At 44.4% G+C, this 19,413-nt stretch overlaps 1 protein-coding gene across 1 annotated transcript in view; it reads left to right on the forward strand.

Annotated features, from left to right (window-relative positions):
* SNX2 (sorting nexin 2) overlaps window positions 1–19,413 on the forward strand; it is an 87,593-nt gene that overhangs the window by 53,585 nt on the left and 14,595 nt on the right. The window contains exons 8-12 of the mRNA XM_073556340.1: window positions 8,933–9,008; window positions 15,541–15,654; window positions 15,916–16,009; window positions 16,286–16,491; window positions 18,146–18,289. Of these exons, the coding sequence (XP_073412441.1) occupies window positions 8,933–9,008; window positions 15,541–15,654; window positions 15,916–16,009; window positions 16,286–16,491; window positions 18,146–18,289 (634 nt within the window). The remainder of the gene's footprint in view (window positions 1–8,932; window positions 9,009–15,540; window positions 15,655–15,915; window positions 16,010–16,285; window positions 16,492–18,145; window positions 18,290–19,413) is intronic.

A 19,413-nucleotide genomic window follows, 5' to 3' on the forward strand; every position in this document is an offset into this window, starting at 1 on the left:
ATGCCCTTAAATCACAGAGATACGGCACACAAAAAACTTGATAACTAACATTTCCCACATGTTTACTTTACATCAGCACAATTTTGGAACCAAAATTTTTTTTTGTTAGGAAGTTATAAGGGTTAAAAGTTGACCAGCGATTTCTCATTTTTACAACACCATTTTATTTTTAGGACCACATCACATTTGAAGCCACTTTGAGGGGTCTATATGATAGAAAATACCCAAAAGTGACACCATTCTAAAAACTGCACCCCTTAAGGTGCTCAAAACCACATTCAAGAAGTTTATTAACCCTTTAGGTGCGTCACAGGAATTTTTTTGAATATTTTAAAAAAAAAAATGAACATCTAACTTTTTTTCACAAAAAAAATACTTCAGGTTCAATTTTTTTTATTTTACCAAGGGTAACAGGAGAAATTGGACTGCAAAAGTTATTGTGCAATTTGTCCTGAGTACGCTGATACCTGATTTGTGGGGGGGGGGGGAACGACTGTTTCGGCGCATGGCAGAGCTCAGAATAGAAGGAGCGCCGTTTGACTTTTTCAATGCAAAATTGGCTGGAATTCAGATTGGACGCCATGTCACGTTTGGAGAGTCCCTGATGTACCTAAACAGTGGAAATCCCCTACAAGTGACCCCATTTTGGAAACTAGACCCCCCCCAAGGAACTTTTCTAGATATGTGGTGAGAACTTCGAACCCACAAGGGCTTTACAGAAGTTTATAACGTACAGCGGTACAATTAAAAAATCATTTATTCCACAAAAATGATCTTTTCACCCCAATTTTTATTTTCCCAAGGGTAACAGAACCCTAAAAGTTATTGGGCAATTTGTCCTCAGTGCGCTGATACCCCACATGTGGGGGTAAACCACTATTTGGGCGCATGGCAGAGCTCGTAAGGGAAGCAGCGCCATTTGACGTTTTTGGCTGGAATTGAGATCGGACACCATGTCGCGATTGGAAAACCCCTGATGTACCTAAACAGTGGAAACCCCCCACAAATGACACCATTTTGTAAACTAGACCCCCCCAAGGAACTTATCTAGATGTGTGGTGAGCACTTTGAACCCCCCAGTGCTTCACAGAAGTTTATAATGCCCGGGCGTGAAAATAAAAAATTCGTATTTTTTCCACAAACATGATCTTTTAGTCACCATTTTTTTTATTTTCCCAAGGGTACCAGGAGAAATTGGACCCTAAAAGTTGTTGTCCAATTTGTCCTGAGTATGCTGATACCCCATATGTGGGAGAAAACTACTGTATGGACACACGTCAGGGCTCGGAAGGGAAGTAGTGACGTTTTGGAATGCAGACATTGATGGAATGGTCTGCGGGTGTCATGTTGCCTTTGGAGAGCCCCTAATGTACCTAAACTGTTGAAACTCCCCACAAGTGACCCCATTTTGGACACTAGAACCCCCCCCCACGGAACTTATCTAGATGTGTGGTGAGCACTTTGAACCCCCAAGTGCTTCACAGAAGTTTATAACGCTCAGACAATAAAATGAAAATAAAAACTTTTTTTTCCACAAAAATGATATTTTTGCCCCCAATTTTTTATTTTCCTAAGGGTAACAGGAGAAATTGAACCCCAAAAATTGCTTTGCAATTTGTCCTGAGTAGGCTGATACCCTACATGTGGGGGTAAAACACTGTTTGGGCGCATGGCAGAGCTTGGAAGGGAAGGAGCACCATTTGACTTTTTCAACTCAGAATTGGCTGGAATTGAGATCAGACGCGATGTTGCATTTGGAGAGCCCCTGATGTGCCCAAACAGTGGAAACCCCCAATTCTAACTCCAACCTGAACTCCAACACACCCCTAACCCTGATGGAAAAATGGAAATAAATACATTTTTTTTTAATTTTATTATTTTTCCCTAACTAAGGGGGTGATAACGGGGGGTTTGATTTACTATTTATGGCGGTTTTTATGTTTGGCGGCTGTCGCACGCTAAAAGGCGCTTTTTATTGTAAAAATAGTTTTTGCATCACCACATATTGAGAGCTATAATTTTTCCGTATTTTGACTCACCAAGTCATGTGAGGTCTTATTTTTTGCGGGACGAGTTGACGTTTTTATTGGTATCATGTTCGGGCACGTGACATTTTTTGATCGCTTTTTATTCCAACTTTTGGGACGCAGAATGAACAAAAACCAGCTTTTCATGAATTTCTTTTGGGGGGAGTGCGTTTACACCGTTCCGCGTGCGGTAAAATTGATAAAGCGGTTTTATTCTTCGGGTCAGTACGGTTACAGCGATACCTCATTTAGGTCGTTTTTTTTATGTTTTGTCGGTTTTATGCAATGAAAACTATTTTGTATAAATAATTATTTTTGCATCGCTTTATTCTGCGAGCTATAACTTTTTTTATTTTTTCGCTGATGCTGCTGTGTGGCGGCTCGTTTTTTGCGGGACAAGATGACGTTTTCAGCGGTACCATGGATATTTATATGCGTCTTTTTGATCGTGCGTTATTACACTTTTTGTTTGGCGGTATGATAATAAATCATTATTTTTTGCTTCGTTTTTTATTTTTATTTTTTAAGAGGTTCGCTAAAGGGGTTAACTAATGGGACAGTTTTATAGGGCGGGACGTTACGGACGCGGCGATACCTAATATGTGTACTTTTATTGTTTTGGGGGTTTTTTATTTTCAAAAAATGAATTTATTGGGGAATATTTTTTTTTTTTTTTTTTTTTACTTAGTCCCAGGTGGGACATCACTGTCCTGTGACAGATCGCTGATCTGTCACATCACAGATCACTGTGACAGATCAGCAATCTGTCACAGGCATTGAAGAAGACTTCCTCTTGCCTGCGCTTTGCAGGCACTGAGGAAGCCAGCTTCCTGCAGGCCCCCGAAGGCCCCCGTCGCCATCTTGGATTCGGGGGGCCTGGAGGAAAGGAGTCCCCCGCAGCAGCGCTGCACATTGCGCTGCCGTGGGGGGCTCAGGGAAGCAAGGAGGGAGCCCCCTCCCTGCCGATGCTTCCCTTTAACTCCCGGTACACCGCGATCATGTTTGATCGCGGTGTGCAAGGGGTTAACGTGTCGGGGGAGGTCCGTGACTGCCCCTGACACATTGTGCCGGGTGTCAGCTGTGATGATCAGCTGACATCCGGCCGCGATCAGCGGCGCTCACCACGTGGGCGCCGCTGATCGCGGTAGACGTACTATCCCGTCCATGGGCATAGGGTCCCGGGTCCCATGGACGGGATAGTACGTCGGATGTCAGGAAGGGGTTAAGCGAGTGAAGCGGCTACTTAGGTTTTTTTGTTTTTTTGTTTTTTTTTTGCCACTCATCCTGAGTTTGAGGACATAGTGCAGCGACGCAGGAAACAACCGGACAAGTGTTTCTCTGCTCAAAAGGACACTCGAAGCAAGTTATCCATTTGCCCTGGACTTTCGTAGAAAATGGACGCAATCTCCGATGGTGGATCCACCGGTTTCGCGCCTAGCCACTAAAACCCTGTTACCCGTACCTAGTGGTTCCTCTATTAAGGATCCCACGGATCACCTCATAGAGAGCTTGGCTCGCTCAGTATAGGAGGCGTCAGGATCAGCACTCTCTCCCTCGTTCGCAGCAACTTGGGAACAGGGTCGTACAGGGGCAAGATCTACCTGCAGAGATATCGGAGATCGCGATGGCCGGAGACTACATAATCAATGCATCTGTGCATGCAGCCAATTGCGTGGCACTTGCTGCCACTAACGCAATTTTCTATCAGAAGAGCTCTATAATTAAGGACAGGGCGGGCTGATTCTACATCCAAGAAGTCCTTGACTTCCCTGCCTTATCAGTACGGCCATCTATTTGGAGAAAAGTTAGATCAACTTATCTCCAACTCCACAGGAGTAAAGAGCGGTTTTCTCCCTCAACAATAGGTTAAACCGCTTTTTCGCCACCCGTTTCAGGCATGTTTCTGGGCCTTTCGCAACACCGGGTGGACCACAGTGGCCAATTCGCCGCTTCAAGCCGCCCTAACCAGGATAGGGAGCGGCAGGTCTCTTAAAAGAACCAACCTATTGGGGAGAATGCGTGCTCAGATCGAGGGAATCCAGATCCCAAAGATCGTCAGCCAACTGACTCAAGGCGTTTGCCAGACGACACCAGCATGGGGGGAGGCAGACTACTCTGGTCTAGTTCAGGGTCGCACGCGACACATGGGTAAAGGAGTTGGTGGCCTCAGGTTACAAAATAAGATTTGTCAGATTCCCTCCAAGATGTTTTTTTATTTCTCGTCTTCCTAGGGTGGATACCCAGGCAATAGCTCTGTTAAGAGCCATCGAATCGCTCCAGCACAGCGGGGTCATTGTTCCCGTGCCAGAGCACAAAAGGGCTCGGGGTGTTTATTACAACCTGTTTGCGGTTCCCAAAAAGGATGCGCCTGGCGGACCAGTTTTTGGACCTGAGGTTTCTGAAGAGATTCATCAGGATCAGGCTTTTTCCGGATGGAGTCTCTCCATTCAGTCATATCGGCCATGAAGCAGGGAGAATACTTGGTCTCGATCGACATCCAGGATGCTTATCTGCATTTCCATTGGTCCTCCTCATCAAAGGTTTCTAAGTTTCGCCATCAACGGTCGTCATTTTCCGTTCGTAGTGCCACCCTTCGGACTAGCCACGACTTCCAGAGGTTCACAAGTTATGGCAGTTTCCATGGCCCTACTGCATGCTCGAGGCATAGTCATCTTTCCTTACTTGGACGACCTCTTGGTCAAGGGCCCTTCAATACGGGCATGTGGGGAAGAATGTCAACATCACGCTAGATACTCTTGCCCGCTTAGGGTGGTTGGTCAATGCGAAGAAGTCGTCACTTGTGCCAGCTCAGAGGAGTTCCTTCTCAAGAATTATCTTCGACACTTGTCGAGGGTCGGTAATTCTCCCTCAGGACAAAGTGCTAGCTCTCCGGCAGGGAGTCCGGACGCTTCACCAACCAGTCCCTCATGCCATCCGGTTCGGAATGAGGATTCTAGGAAAAATGGTGGCAGCAATGGAAGCGATACTGTTCGCCCAGTTCCATCTTTGCCCTTTGTAGCACGCCCTCTTGTAAGCCTGGGACGAGAATCCTTTCACGCTCGATCGGCAGTGCCGATTGTCCCCTCGAGTCACAGTAGATAATAGGGATGGTTAGCACTCGACTGAAGGGTTTTAAGTATATGGTGCTAGTGAAAAGGAACCAATAGTCCCAGAAGTCCAGATTCAATATAGTCACTGCACACGTTGATTGTATTCAAAGTGAAATATTTTTATTAGTTGACGGTGAGGAAGCGTCGCACTTATTAGATGAGGATCTGTGGTCACCAGGTAATGGGTGTCGCTGCTAGACAATATTTCGCAAATGTTTGTGGATAATCCGAAGTGGCCAGTGATCCTGATTACTGAGGAGCCAACGTGGACCAAGTATACCAGAGGATCATTGGTGGCGTAGTGGAGGAAGCAGGCACCGCCGTGATTCTCTGCTCAGGCACGGCGGTGCCTGCTTCCTCCACTGCGCCACCAATGATCCTTTGGCATACTTGCTCCACGTTGGCTCCTCAGGAATCAGGATCACTGGCCACTTCGGATTATCCACAAACATTTGCGAAATATTGTCTAGCAGTGACACCCATTACCTGGTGACCACAGACCCTCATCTTATAAGTGCGACTATGTGATAAAGGCCATTGTCAGGCCGAAACATCAGCTGTCGCTTCCTCACCGTCAGCTAATAAAAATATTTCATTTTGAATACAGTCAACATGTGCAGTGACTCTATACTGAATCTGTCCCCTCAAGTCAGGCGGTCACTCGGATGGTGGAGGACCAGTTCCTCTCTGACCCAGAGGAAACCCTTCCCCCAGACCATTGGTTGGCGATGACAACCGACGCCGGTCTCCTCGGCTACTGAGCGGTGTTTCGCCACCACACGGCCCAGGGGCGATGAGCTCCACGGGAAGCCCGCCTCCCGATCAACTTACATGAAATACGAGCAATTCGGCTGGCTCTGCGACAGTTTCATCACTTCTTAGCAGGCCGCCCTGTCCGAATTCAATCGGACAACGCCACGGCGGTGGTCTACATGGATCACCAATGGGGCACCCGCAGCAGAGCAACCATGCGCAAGGTGGGGCATGTGCTTCAGTAGGCCGAAGCAAACCGCGGTGAGTTTGGCAGTCTATATCCAGAGCGTGGAAAATTGGGCGGCAGACCAGCAGGGTCTTGCGTCCGGAGAGGGGTCATTGTATTCCGAGGTCTTCCAGCAGAGTTGTCAACTGTGGAGAACTCCAGATGTGGACCTGATGGCTTCCAGAGGAACGCCAAGGTGCCCACATAGGTTGCGCGGACAGGGACCCGCAGGCAATGACTGGATGCATTGGTTCTGCTATGGAACCAATTCCGCCTCCTATATCTATTTCCCCCACTGCCACTACTTCCGAGAGTCATCAAAGCAATAAGGACGAAAGGGGTTCCGGCGATTCTGCTGGCCCCGTCGAGCGGGGTACGCAGATTTAAGGCAGCTACTCGCCGACATCTCTTGGCGTCTGTCAGAGCGCCCAGATCTACTTTCTCAAGAGCCGATTTGCCACCCAAATTCAGGGGCCCTGTGTTTGACGGCATGGCCATTGAATCTTGGATTCTAACCCAGGTGGGGTTTGGGTGCGAAGTGGTTGCTACAATGGTTAGCGCCCGGAAGCCTGCCTCGGCACGTATTTATCATACCTGGAAGGTGTTCTTTGCTTGGTGTCGGGGCTGTGGTTGTTCTCCACTGAGATTCTCTATCCCAACATCTTGGCCTTTCTCCAGTCTGGCCTAGACTCAGGGTTAGCCCCAAGCTCCCTCAGGAGACAAATATCGGCTCTGTCCGTCCTGTTCCAGCGCAGAATTGCTACCAATTTGCAGGCGAAGACTTTCATCTAGGGAGTCTCCCACTTGGTACTTCCCTATAAGGCGCCTATGGACGCCTGGGACCTTAACCTGGTCCTAAGTGTTCTGCAGGAACCTCCTTTTGAACCACTGCAAGATGTCTCTTTGCAGTACCTTTCCTGGAAAGGGTGTTCCTAGTGGCCATAACTTCCATCAGGCACGTCTCAGAGCTGGCGGCACTATCCGGCCGAGCCCCGTTTCTCACTTTCCATAAGGATAAGGTGGTGCTCAGACCAGCCCCTCCGTTTCTGCTGAAGGTCGTTTACTCATTTCACATTAATGAGGATGTTGTCTTGCCCTCTTTTTGTCCAGCACCAGTATACCTTGTGGAAAAGGCTCTTCACACGCTAGATCTGGTAAGAGCCCTCCGGAGGTACGTGTCGAGGACGGCACCTTTTCGTCAGACGGATACGCTGTTCGTGCTCCCAGAAGGGCGCAGGAAGGGACTCGCTGCCTCGAAATCTACCATAGCCAGATGGATTCGTTTGACTATTCAGGAGTCCTACCACATTGGAGGCGCGCCGATTCCAGCAGGGATCAGAGCGCATTCTACTCGGGCAGTGGGCGCCTCTTGGGCACTAGGCTTCGACGGAACAAGGTTTGCAAGGCAGCAACCTGGTCTAGCCTGCACACATTTGCCAAACATTATAATATCCATACTCAGGCCTCAGCGCATGCGAGCCTGGGTAGAAGGATTCTCCAAGCAGCGGTGGCGCACCTTTAAGCAGGAGGTGCGTGTAGCTTGGATCGGTGAGTCAATCTCCCACCCAGGGACTGCTTTAGGACGTCCCACAGTATCTGTGTCCCCCAGTGAGGCGAAGGAGAAACATGGATTTTTGTGATAAACTCACCGTAAAATCCTTTTCTCCAAGACGCTCATTGGGGGACACAGCACCCACCCTGATAGCCAAGTTGGCTTCTGTTTTGTTTAATTTGCATTTATTTGTGATATATGGGTGGTCTTTTTCTGGACATGAGGTACCTGTATTAAGGCTGATTTTGTTGTCCTCCTACAGCTTTGGCACCAAACTGATTTCTGCCCGCAATGGGGGCGAGGGTGTATACAGCGGTGGAGGAGGTAACCTCTTTTTTTCACTTAATGTCAGCCTCCAAGCGGCAGAAGCATACACCCACAGTATCTGTGTCCCCCAATGAGCGTTTCGGAGAAAAGGATTTTACGGTGAGTTTATCACAAAAATCCATGTTTTCCAATTATTACTGTTAAATTCAAAATTATAAAGCACCATATTCCTTTTTTAAAATACGTTTATTAAACCATAGACGGGGTATACAATGTACAAACTGGTGATGATGAGAAATACCATATAAAGCGTATATGTTTCACAAAGCATTAATGTCAAACAGTGTATGTATACCAGTTGTTTACAGAATAAAACATAATGTCAATTACCTCACATTAGTCTGCATGGTATTATTCAAACAATAAAGCCTGTCAACCTCTAAACCATAAAGCACCATATTCCTTACGTGTGTGACAATCCATTTGTCCCCATATGGGGGAAAAAAAATTCCAAGATTGTCATATTCATTAAACACTAGCGGACAGCACTCGGGTGACATTGTTTCATTAACTAAATGGAGAGATCAACTTGTATTGGCAAGTGTGATCTGAAACACTGATCCAAAATAGCATGTCTGTTGGATTTTCATTTTTTTTCTTGCTGACACTCAGTACTTGTAAGTGGATTAACAGAGAAAAAATGTATAAATTACCTGTGTTTGAATTCTTATTAATTACAATTTTGTCATCTAAACTTTAACTTTGATCCTAATACTTTCATTGAGGTGTCTTTTTCCTTTTTTATGACGTGGATTTGAATGAGTTTGTTAGGAAAAACTTACTCTCTTGGGTGTGCAAAATATCATCATGTTTTCAATCATTGGCTCACATTTGTGAGAGATTCTTTAGTATGCCATCCCATAGAATACAGTGATTCTGAAAGGAAACTAAAGATTTTTTGACAATTTGTTATATTTTTTTTTTCCTAAAAAAATAGATATCTTCAACGAACGGTGAAGCACCCTGCACTGTTGCAAGATCCCGACGTTAGACAGTTCTTGGAGAGCTCAGAGGTTAGTATTTGTACAGTGCCTTGATTTCTCTGCTTGTACTTTGGTATATCAGTTTTCTGTATATTTTCTGGCTGGATTCCTTATATTCCAGCTTTGAACTACATTTCATGCTTTTTTACATAGCAATCTTTCTTTATCAAGGAGTTTTCTACAGAACTTTGGTATAGCACTGCTTGAATTGTCGAAAATTATCCTTGAAGTTGTACAAAAACTGTTGCCACCTTTGGAGTTTTTGTGCGCTGTATAGTATATGAATAGTACTTGGTTTAGTGTTGCAGCTCATCTTTATTCAGATGAGTAGGCCGGTTTTCCTTATACAGTGATGTGCACAGGGACTTTGTGCCATTACTGATGCTTTTTGGGGCCTCAAGGTAAAATCTGTCAGGCTTTCCCATCTGCTATTAGCGGTACCTGCACACGTGGCAGTGGTGGCTTCTCCATTCTGCGGGCAGTCATGTCTGCTTCCACAATGCACTGCTTTCTTGTAACAGGTAGATTAATTAATGTAGCATTCTGGCTAAAAGACTAAAACTTATTGACCCTTTCACAGACAATGACATGTAATCCTTCCTGACCATTGCCACTGCTGGAATATAAGGGGGTGCTGCAGTTATTGGTGTGTAAGGGGGCAGCCATAAAGTCTGCTGCTGTGATTGCTCCTCCTGCAGGTCTGCCAGTGATGCTAGGGGGAGGATACAGTAATGTCTCCTTATGTTACCATTCTACTTGCCTATCTGAAGGAATATGTGATCGCCTATTTAGGGGTCCCTGCCTTTTCTCCCGTATGGTCGCTCTGTGTGGACGATGTACTAGCGGCAGCGGTGGTTCCGATGTGCAGCAGACCTATACATCTACTCCTCCAGCCGAGTCCGCCGTCTCCCTGCCTCTCCGCAACCCTGGCAGCCATCTCCTCCGTTGCCCCCATTAGGGTGGCAGCCCGGCAGTGTACTTGCTCCAGAGTCCTTGAGGATTGTTATCCCGGAAGCCCACAGTTCTGTTCCCGCAGGATCATGAAGAATCGAGGTGATCAGATAAGACCAATAGATGCCATAGGGCCCAGTGCCTATGTCCCATTGTCACAGCTGCCTGGACCAATTCTGAGTGATAACATTGCTTCAGTAATGGGCTTCATCTGGAATATCTGCATGTATTTTGGAAGACCCAGCATCAGCTTCTGCGTATGGATGAGGCGTTATCCCTTCCAGAGAGACACTGTGGCTATAATGGCTTCTGCAAGGCACCACTGTGTGTATTTAGTGTCCCTCCATTCGTCAAGCTTTTCTCCCGTATAACCAAGTGATCAGCTGAAGTGCATATGAGATCAGCATGATGTATACTATTATTACCCAGTGCTTAAGATTGCTGTACTGTAAACGTCATTGAGCGTTGTGGTCCAAAACACACTTATTATGGGGTTACACTCACATTATTGCTGTAGGTAATTACCGAGCACGCAGCAGCTCTAGAGATGGAAACAATGGAAATTTTCATTAAAATCTTCCGTTTCACTAATGAATGTAACCAGCCTAGCAAAAGCTGTCAGCGGCTTGTGCAGATCTTCACTCCTCTTCTCCATAGGCTCACAGGTCTGTTCTATGCCAGTGACGGCGACATATTCTTCACTTCCCAGGATGTGTTTATAGTTTTGTTTTAATAAATCTTCATTTAATGTGGCCTGATGGCCTTGTCATATACATTCCAATAAAAATAAAGCTAGGCGCATGTCCAGTGTGTACTTCTGCCATATGTCTGACTAGTACGCTGTAAGCCGCAAGTGTGTGTGTGGGGGGGGGTGGTACGTGACGTTCCGGTCGCCCCTCTCTTTATAAATACTGGAAGGACTTGAGCTCTGAACAAAATTCAAATCTTTCCCGACTGGGATGTTTTTGGGTTTTTTTCTTTTTGGCGCGCTTTTAATTTTTGTTCTCCCCTTCTAAGAACCATAACTTTATTTTTCTGTTCACCAAGCCATATATAGACTTGTGTTGTTTTTTTTTTTTTGTGGAATGAGTCGTAGTTTCAAATGACTTTGTATTTACTGTAAAAATCTGGAAATATGGTTCTGCGGGTCAGTCCCTTTTATGGTGATGCCCCACTTGTGAAGGTTGGTTTTCTTTCATTTAAGATGTGAAAAAATTATTGTTTAAATAAAAAAAAGCCTTGCATAGTGTCTATAGAACTGTGTAACTACCGGTACTTGTTTTTTTTTTTTTTTTTTTTTTTATATTACCGTATATACTCGCGTATAAGCCGACCCCTTTAATTTTGCCACAAGAAACTGGGAAAACTTATTGACTCGTGTATAAGCCTAGGGTGGAAAATGCAGCAGCTACTGGTAAATTTCAAAAATAAAAAGATACCAATAAAAGTAAAATTTAATTGAGACATCAGTAGGTTAAATGTTTTAGAATAGCCATATTGAATCAGGTGCCCCATATAATGTTCCATACAGTTCATGATGGCCCCATAAGATGCTCCATACAAAATATGCCCCATATAATGCTGCACAAAGGTTAATAATGGCCCCCATAAGATGCGCCATAGAATTTTATGCCCCATATGCTGCTCCATAAAGGTTATGGCACCAGAAGACGTTCCATAGATTATGCCCCATATGCTGCCCCTGTAAGATGCTCCATAGAATATGCCCCCATAAGATGCTCCATTGAATATGCCCCCATATGCTGGCCCCATAAGATGCTCCATTGAATATGCCCCATAGATTATGCCCCAATATATTGCTGCTACTGCAAGTATTAAAAAAAAAAAAAACATACTCATCTCTCGTCGCTAGGGTCCAGGTGCCGGTGTGCTGAGGAGGCAGACACCGGCGCGCTATGGGGGACAGGTGTCGCCGCTGGCTCAGGACCCGGCACCTGAGATACTCACCTGTCCCGGTTCCAACGCTGCTCGCCGCTGTCTGCCCGCCGAGTTCCTCTGTCAGTGACGTCAGGCAGCAGAGGGCGCGCACTGACTACGTCATCACGACCTCTGCTCTCTGAACGTCACTGACAGAGGTACCTGGCGGGCAGACAGCGGCAAGCAGCGTTGGAACCGGAACAGGTGAATATAGCATATACATACCTTCCCCTGGCGCATCTCTGCAGCCCTGTTCTCTTCCTTCAGTGGTCACTCGGTACCGCTCATTAAAGTCATAAATATGCGCATATTCATGTCTTTAATCTGCGGTACCATGTGACCGCTGTAGAAAGGAAGGGAGACTGTGGGAGAAGCAGGGGGGCTGCAGAGACGCGCCGGGGTCAGTATGATCTGACACCCCCGCTCCCCCTCCCCTACCTACCCCCTGGCCCTGGCTATATGACTCGCGTATGAGCTGAGAGGGGGACTTTCAGCCCAAGAAAATGGGCTGAAAATCTCGGCTTATACGCGAGAATATACAGTACTTTGGTGTAGCTATGACTTTTTAATACTCTTGCAGTGCATGTTTGGGCTGAGGTAGTCATAAACCACAATTCTGCCGTATTTTTTCTCTTTACTGTGTTTACTGTAAGGGTTAATTGTATATTCATCACTTTTCATGATACAGTGATACCAAATATGCCTATTTGTTTTCCTTTTTTTTTTTAAAAAAAAAAATGTATTAATTTTTTTTTAACAAGCAGAATAAAGAGGTGATTTGAATTTTGACTTTTTATATGGTTAAAAACCTTGCGGTGTGTTAATTTTTTTTTGTTTCCCCCTTTGGAAACTTGAAGTGGTGATCATCTGATTACTTGTTATATATACTGCAATACCATAATATAGCGATATGTAGAGAAAATCGCAGTCTCTAATGAAGCCCAGTCACAGGTTGGTCCTCACAGGTTGACTGTCATAGCAGGCACGGGGTGGAGGGGAGAAGACTTCAGCCTTAGATTAGTGGGAGTCTGGGGCATGATACACTCAAAAGACGTGAGGAGTGCAGAACTCGTTACATAGGTGCAAAAATGGAGTACGGATTCAATACTAAGTTATATATTATCTATTGAATCAGCATCTATCGCATGAAGTTTCCATAACCTGTCATTTAAGCCCACAAAGATTAATGAGACCAAAGAGCACCACATGAAACCCCCCACACACGCACGCCCCGTAACACGGGCATATGATTAATGCAAAACTGAAAATATTAAACAACAACCACAAGACGGATTTTTATCAACCCTGGTATCATTTTAGTCCGTATCACAGCGCTGACCTGACACTGTAGGTTACTGAGCACAATCATCATGACAGGTTCCCTTTAATCTTGAATAATTTTTATAATTATACTTTATTAACCATTGTAGTGAATAGCCCATGTGTGCAGCTGCATGGCATACAGGTGCACGTGTCTGGGCAATATATTCAGGTAACATGTCAGGATTACTTCATGACTGATGCATTAGATGTGCCAAAATAAACCCCACCATTACTCAAATGTGTGCCCAGTAATGACAAGCGGCTGCATCATGTTCCTCAGATTCACTGTGCAGTCAGCATTGGGAGACTTGTTGTTCTTTGGGGGTGCTTCCTTTTTTAATTTAGGCTTTTACAGTGGCACAGTACATGGTATCCTAGGCTGTGCTGAATTGGTCTTGAAGGGGTGGTTGTTTGGGTCCAGAACACTGTGGCTATCCACACGCTTCAGCTGCAGTGGTCACGTACTGCTGGAAGAGGAATTAAGGGCCTGGAATTAGTGCTGCAGAAAAGCATTGTGGGCTCAATAATTGATGTACGGTATTTATTTTTTTAAATCCCACACTGGTCCTGTTTTTAACCCCTTAGTGATAGGGCCAATTTTTTTAAATTCTCACTTTATGTGGTAACTTTGGAACGCTTCAACAAATCCCTTTTGATTTTTTAGATTGTTTTTTTCGTGGCACATTATAATTTATGATGATGGTAAATTTAGGTTGATACGTTTTGTGTTTATTAAAAATATCAGAAACTTGACAAAAATGTAAAAAAAAATTGCAATTTTCAAACTTTGATTATCCCTTTAATCCAGAGAGTCATACCACAGAAAAACATTAATAAATAACATTTCCCACATGTCTGCTTTACATCCGCACCATTTTTAAAACGCTAATTTATTTGTTAGCCTTTCAGGAGGTTTAATAATGTAGCAGTCATTTTTCATTTTTTTTAAAGGAAATTTACAAAATGTATTTTTTTGAGGGACCTATCCAGGTTTGAAGTGACTTTGGGGGTGCTACATATTGGAAAACCCCAAACATGATACCATTTTAAAAACGGCACCCCCTGACATATTGAAAACTTCTGTCAGATAGTTTATTAACCCTTCAGGTGCTTTTCAGGAATTAATGCAAAGATATAGCAGGAATGAAAAAGTGTTTGTTTACCACCTAAATGTCGCTAACTTCTGAACTGATTGCTATATCCAGGAGACTCCAAGGCCGCTATTTGGCCATGAACTGCTACAGCAAACATCAGGACCACACAATCATGATCTGTGTGTCAGTTAGATTAAAGCCGAAGCCCCCACAATCTATTAACCATTTATTTGCTGTAATCACTTGACAGCAGCAACTAAAGGTACTGTCACACTTAGCGATGTACCAGCGATATGACGCGGTCAGGATCGCTGGTACATCGCTAAGTGGTCGCTAGTGAGCTGCCACACAGGCAGATCTCACCAGCGACATCGCTGGGGACGGGGGTCGCTACTTACCTGTCACACTAGGCGATCCTGCGTCCTCCCGCCCGGCTCCACGCATCGCTCGTCGTCACAGCAGGAAGCTGACGACGAGAAACAGTCCAGCCTGTTCTCACACGATCAGCAGCGGGGAGTGGGTTGTACATAAGTATCACACACAGCAATATCGCTAGCAATATCGCTATAACGTCACAAGTTATAGCGATATTGCTAGCGATATCGCTTAGTGTGACAGGCCCTTAAGGGGTTAAACAGATATGGCAGTGCCAACACTGATCGTTTATGATGCAGCAAGTTGTCAGCTATAGAGTACAGCTGACAGCTGCTGGATTGTTACCTGTATGGGGATGATATTCCCTTATATCTCAGGTCAGTAAAAAAACGTATTGGCTGTCATTAAGGGGTTAAAATAATGAGGGGGGTGAACCTTCGAAGTCTAAATGCCCTTTCCCTCCTTGTAATGTCTCCCGCTGCTTGTTTCTACACTGCATTTAATATTTTTATTCTTGCTCTTAAAGTAGGTTTTCCTTACTTGGCAGGTTTTTTTCCTTCTTTTTACACAAAGTGATGGAAGACCCATGCTGGCTACCAGATTTAGCTTCTTTAAGCTTTAGAGACCCTCTTCCTTTGACATTTTGGCAAACCCCATATTCGTTCATCTATATGTAAAATCAGTAAATTAAATTGTGGGTTTTTTTTGTTTCCTGCTCCCCACTGGGATGGGAAAGACTTTAAATCAGAAAAAATGAGTTTACTCTGTATTGAAATGCACTTTAGTGGCGAAAGCGTAACCGGCTTTACTTCTGCTCGATTCTCTTCTAAGACTCTAACCTTTAACCGGTTTGTTTGCCCTTATTTGTCATTCAATTGCAGCTGCCGAGAGCGGTTAGCACCCAGGCGTTGAGTGGAGCGGGATTATTGAGGATGGTAAACAAGGCTGCAGACGCTGTCAACAAAATGACAATCAAGATGAATGAATCGGATGCCGTAAGAGCTGATTTTTTTTTTTTTTTTTTTCTTGAACTGTATAATGATGACCATCGGAGGTTACAGTCGCACTCTCCGCTCATAGACGTAGCACACAGAATCATTTAGCTATTGACTTCATTCTCTTTGGTCTGTTGAGCCACACAGTTGTATGCTACTTGTCAATCACTAGTAAATCTAATATAACCGTTTTTGTGCCGTGATAAATTGGCCTTTTTTTTTCTTTCCCCCATTTTTTTTTTTTTTTTTTTTTGCTGTCAGTGGTTTGAAGAAAAGCAGCAGCAATTTGAGAATCTGGATCAACAACTTAGGAAACTGCACGCCAATGTGGAAGCTCTGGTCTGCCACCGTAAAGGTTTGCTTTGTTGCGTTGTTGCTTTTTTGCAGTGTGTGTATTTTTTGCGTGTTTTTAGAATACATTTTATGAACAGGGCTAAGTTTGCCTCCCAAAGTCTGAACGCCATTAATATTCAGCATGCATATTGACATGGACTCGGTTAGGGTGTTTGCTGCTCACCCTGGTAGCTAGTCTTCCACAGTGACTGATCCTTTCATATATTTCTGTGTGAGCAGCTAGGGGTTTTCTAGATTGAATTTTGCTGACATGTGACTTGTCCTCCTTTATGTATAGAGCTGTCGGCCAACACAGCTGCGTTTGCAAAGAGTGCTGCTATGCTGGGCAACTCCGAGGATCACACTGCGCTGTCCCGAGCGTTATCACAGCTGGCAGAAGTAGAAGAAAAGATAGACCAGCTACATCAGGAGCAGGCTTTTGCTGATTTCTATGTGTTTTCAGAACTCCTCTGTGACTACATCAGACTCATTGCTGCTGTGAAAGTAGGTGCATTGTGCCATCTGTCTTAAAGAAAAATATATGCAACCTAGTATTTCAACATCTCATCCATAGATCATCCATCCCTTCACTAATGCAAGACATTAAAGGGTCAGCCTGACACTTTCTGTGCAAATTGACCCAGCGATCTGAGAATGGAACACAGCTGTGGCCACACATGTGCTGCCGCTCCATTCATTCTCTGGGTTTCCTTAAATAAAGATAGGGCACATGGCCTGAATTTAATGACTTATTAAAATACTGACCTGCCATGAAGGTGCTATCTTCAAAGTCACAATTTATAGTGATATAAGGCCGTGCTCACCCTGAGGATGTACTTTAGGAACAGTACAGTGTATGTGAATGGGATGGTCAGAATCCATCTACACACAGTGACTGTAGACTTGTGAATACTCAGTGCGTGCTGTTCACATTCTCCTGTGCTGGGAGCAGATAATCATATTACCACAAGTATGCGGTTTGCATACTTCCGGCTACATTCCAACTAGAGGTGACCAGTACACCCCCCCCCCCCCCCCCATGCACAAGTGTTGAGCAAAACTGCTTAAGTCTAGTCGGCATGTGACCTCATGTATGCATGTCACAATATCACATACTTGCGGTCATACGCTTGCCTGCTCTCGGCACTGGGAATCCAGACAGCACATGCTGTGAGGTCTCACAAATCTGTAGTCCTATAGTGACTATAGACTTGAGCCCCAAGCCTGGACAACCCCTTTAAGAAGACCAGCTATGTGTATAGTCTTATCAGTTATTCTCTATGGGGGACATGTTATGCCAATTAGAGACACTGATTCTCTAGGTGGCGCTGGCGAGAGCTTTATTTCCACCTTGGAGAGGGCTATTTTGCATGTGCTTAGCAATACAAATGAAATGTTTTCAGACCTTATATAAGAGTATAGAGCAGTGTTTTTTTATTTTTGTTATAATTCTTCTGCAGCAGACTTGGTGTGTGAACATTGCCCAGCAGACCAAGCTGCCCCTGACTGACTAGTTCTGTCAATGAGACAAAATATGGTAACATTTCAGCTTCTATATGACATATAAGTCTCCACTCACACTTCTGTTGGAGCATTACTATCTGCTTTCCATTGTTAAAAATTACTATTTTTAAAATGTTATTACTATAGCACCAGCATATTCTGCAGCATTTTACAGATCAGTAGGGACATATACAATGAGATCTGACATTAGTGACACATAGTTATACAATTAACACAGGACGAGTAAGGGCCTGGCTCCCAAGAGCTTGCAGTCTACAAGGTGATGGTGGTGAATCTGAGTCCAGATACAAAGTTGTTTATTAGCTGCCACAATAATATACTGTGATGTTCTGCTCATTAAAAAAAAATACATAAACCTGTCGGGCAGACCATAAATCAGTAGAGAAAGAGACCAAATTACTGCTGACATTATAGATCTCATGTGAATAGAGCCCAACTGGAGCGGCCTCCCCCGGATTGGTGTATACACCCCAACACATGTCTTTTTAGTTCATTATATGCCCGTTAAAGTTTTACGCTAAAGCATTAAGATCTTTTTATGGCCATTTATAGTTTTGCTTTTAATGTCCCCCCTAGGAAACGGTTGTAATACTAGAGAGAATTGTAGAGTCTCATTTTTATTTTTAATTCCCAGGGTGTGTTTGATCAGCGAATGAAGTGTTGGCAAAAATGGCAAGATACCCAGGTGAACCTGCAGAAGAAACGGGAGGCGGAGGCCAAGCTCCAGATCGCTAACAAACCTGACAAACTTCAGCAAGCAAAAGATGAAATCCGAGAGGTAGCTGCTTTTTACCCCAATTTATTATTGGCACAGGCTTTTTTTTCTCTCTTCTCCATCCTGAAATTCATTAGATGTTTATGCAGTCATGTGCGAGAGCAGCCAGCAGCACCGACCCCATTTTTGAACCAGCAGATACTTAACGCTACCTTTCCTCATGTTTATTACTAGTAAATACAATTTGTCGTTTTCTTTGTGTAGTGTGTTTTTTATATTTTACTACGTGGAATGTATAATCTGTGAGTACATACTAAAATGGTCTTCTGGTCATGATCTATATGGCATTTATGATGTTAAAAGCAAAAGGCTTAAAACAGTGAATTTCTGATCATTTCTTCCCCATGCTTCATAAAGGAGATTGAAGAGGTAGGATACGATTCATCATTCTCTGGTGTCTTGTGTGTTGGTCCCTCTGTGTACTCCTCCATTTCAATCAGACGTAGTTCTGCACAGTTCTTGTTCTTCGTCTGTATTTTATTAGAACTGCCTTTTCTTGGCTAGCCTGGACAGCTCTACTGTTACTTACAGGCCGTTTACATGGCGAATAGTACATCAATGCAGTGATTTAGGCTATGTGCACACGTTGCGGATTCCGCTGCGGATTTTTCCGCGCGGAAACACAGGTAAAGTGACCTGCGGTTTGGTCTGCGGTTTTGCCCTGCGGTTTCACACCTCTACTATGGTAAAGGTATAAAACCGCTGCGGAATCCGCACAAACAATTGACATGCTGCGGTTTGTAAACCGCAGCAAAACCGCGCGGAAAAATCCGCACCGTCAGCACAGCGTTTTTGAAACCCTATAGGGTTTCATTGTACTGTACATGGTCAGCGGAACTGCTGCGTTTCCACAGGGCCAAAACTGCTGCGGAAACGCAGCAGAATCCGCAACGTGTGCACACAGCCTTACTTGTGGCTTTGGGGCTGTCTTGGCATATTGAATCTGTAATGTCTAGTAGTATGTAGTGACTAATTCAAAGGTTCTTGAAATATTTTATAGACTTGTAAAGGAGGTGCTGCTGGTTCCTCTTGAATCCACAAAATTGTATATATACAAAACTTCTGCAGATTGGCACATTATAAAATAAAAGGAAGAATCTAAAAAATGTAGATGTCTACATAATGGA

Source organism: Dendrobates tinctorius, unplaced genomic scaffold (assembly GCF_039654945.1).
Source record: "Dendrobates tinctorius isolate UK_male_01 unplaced genomic scaffold, ASM3965494v1 ptg000003l, whole genome shotgun sequence".
Taxonomy (NCBI): domain Eukaryota; kingdom Metazoa; phylum Chordata; class Amphibia; order Anura; family Dendrobatidae; genus Dendrobates; species Dendrobates tinctorius.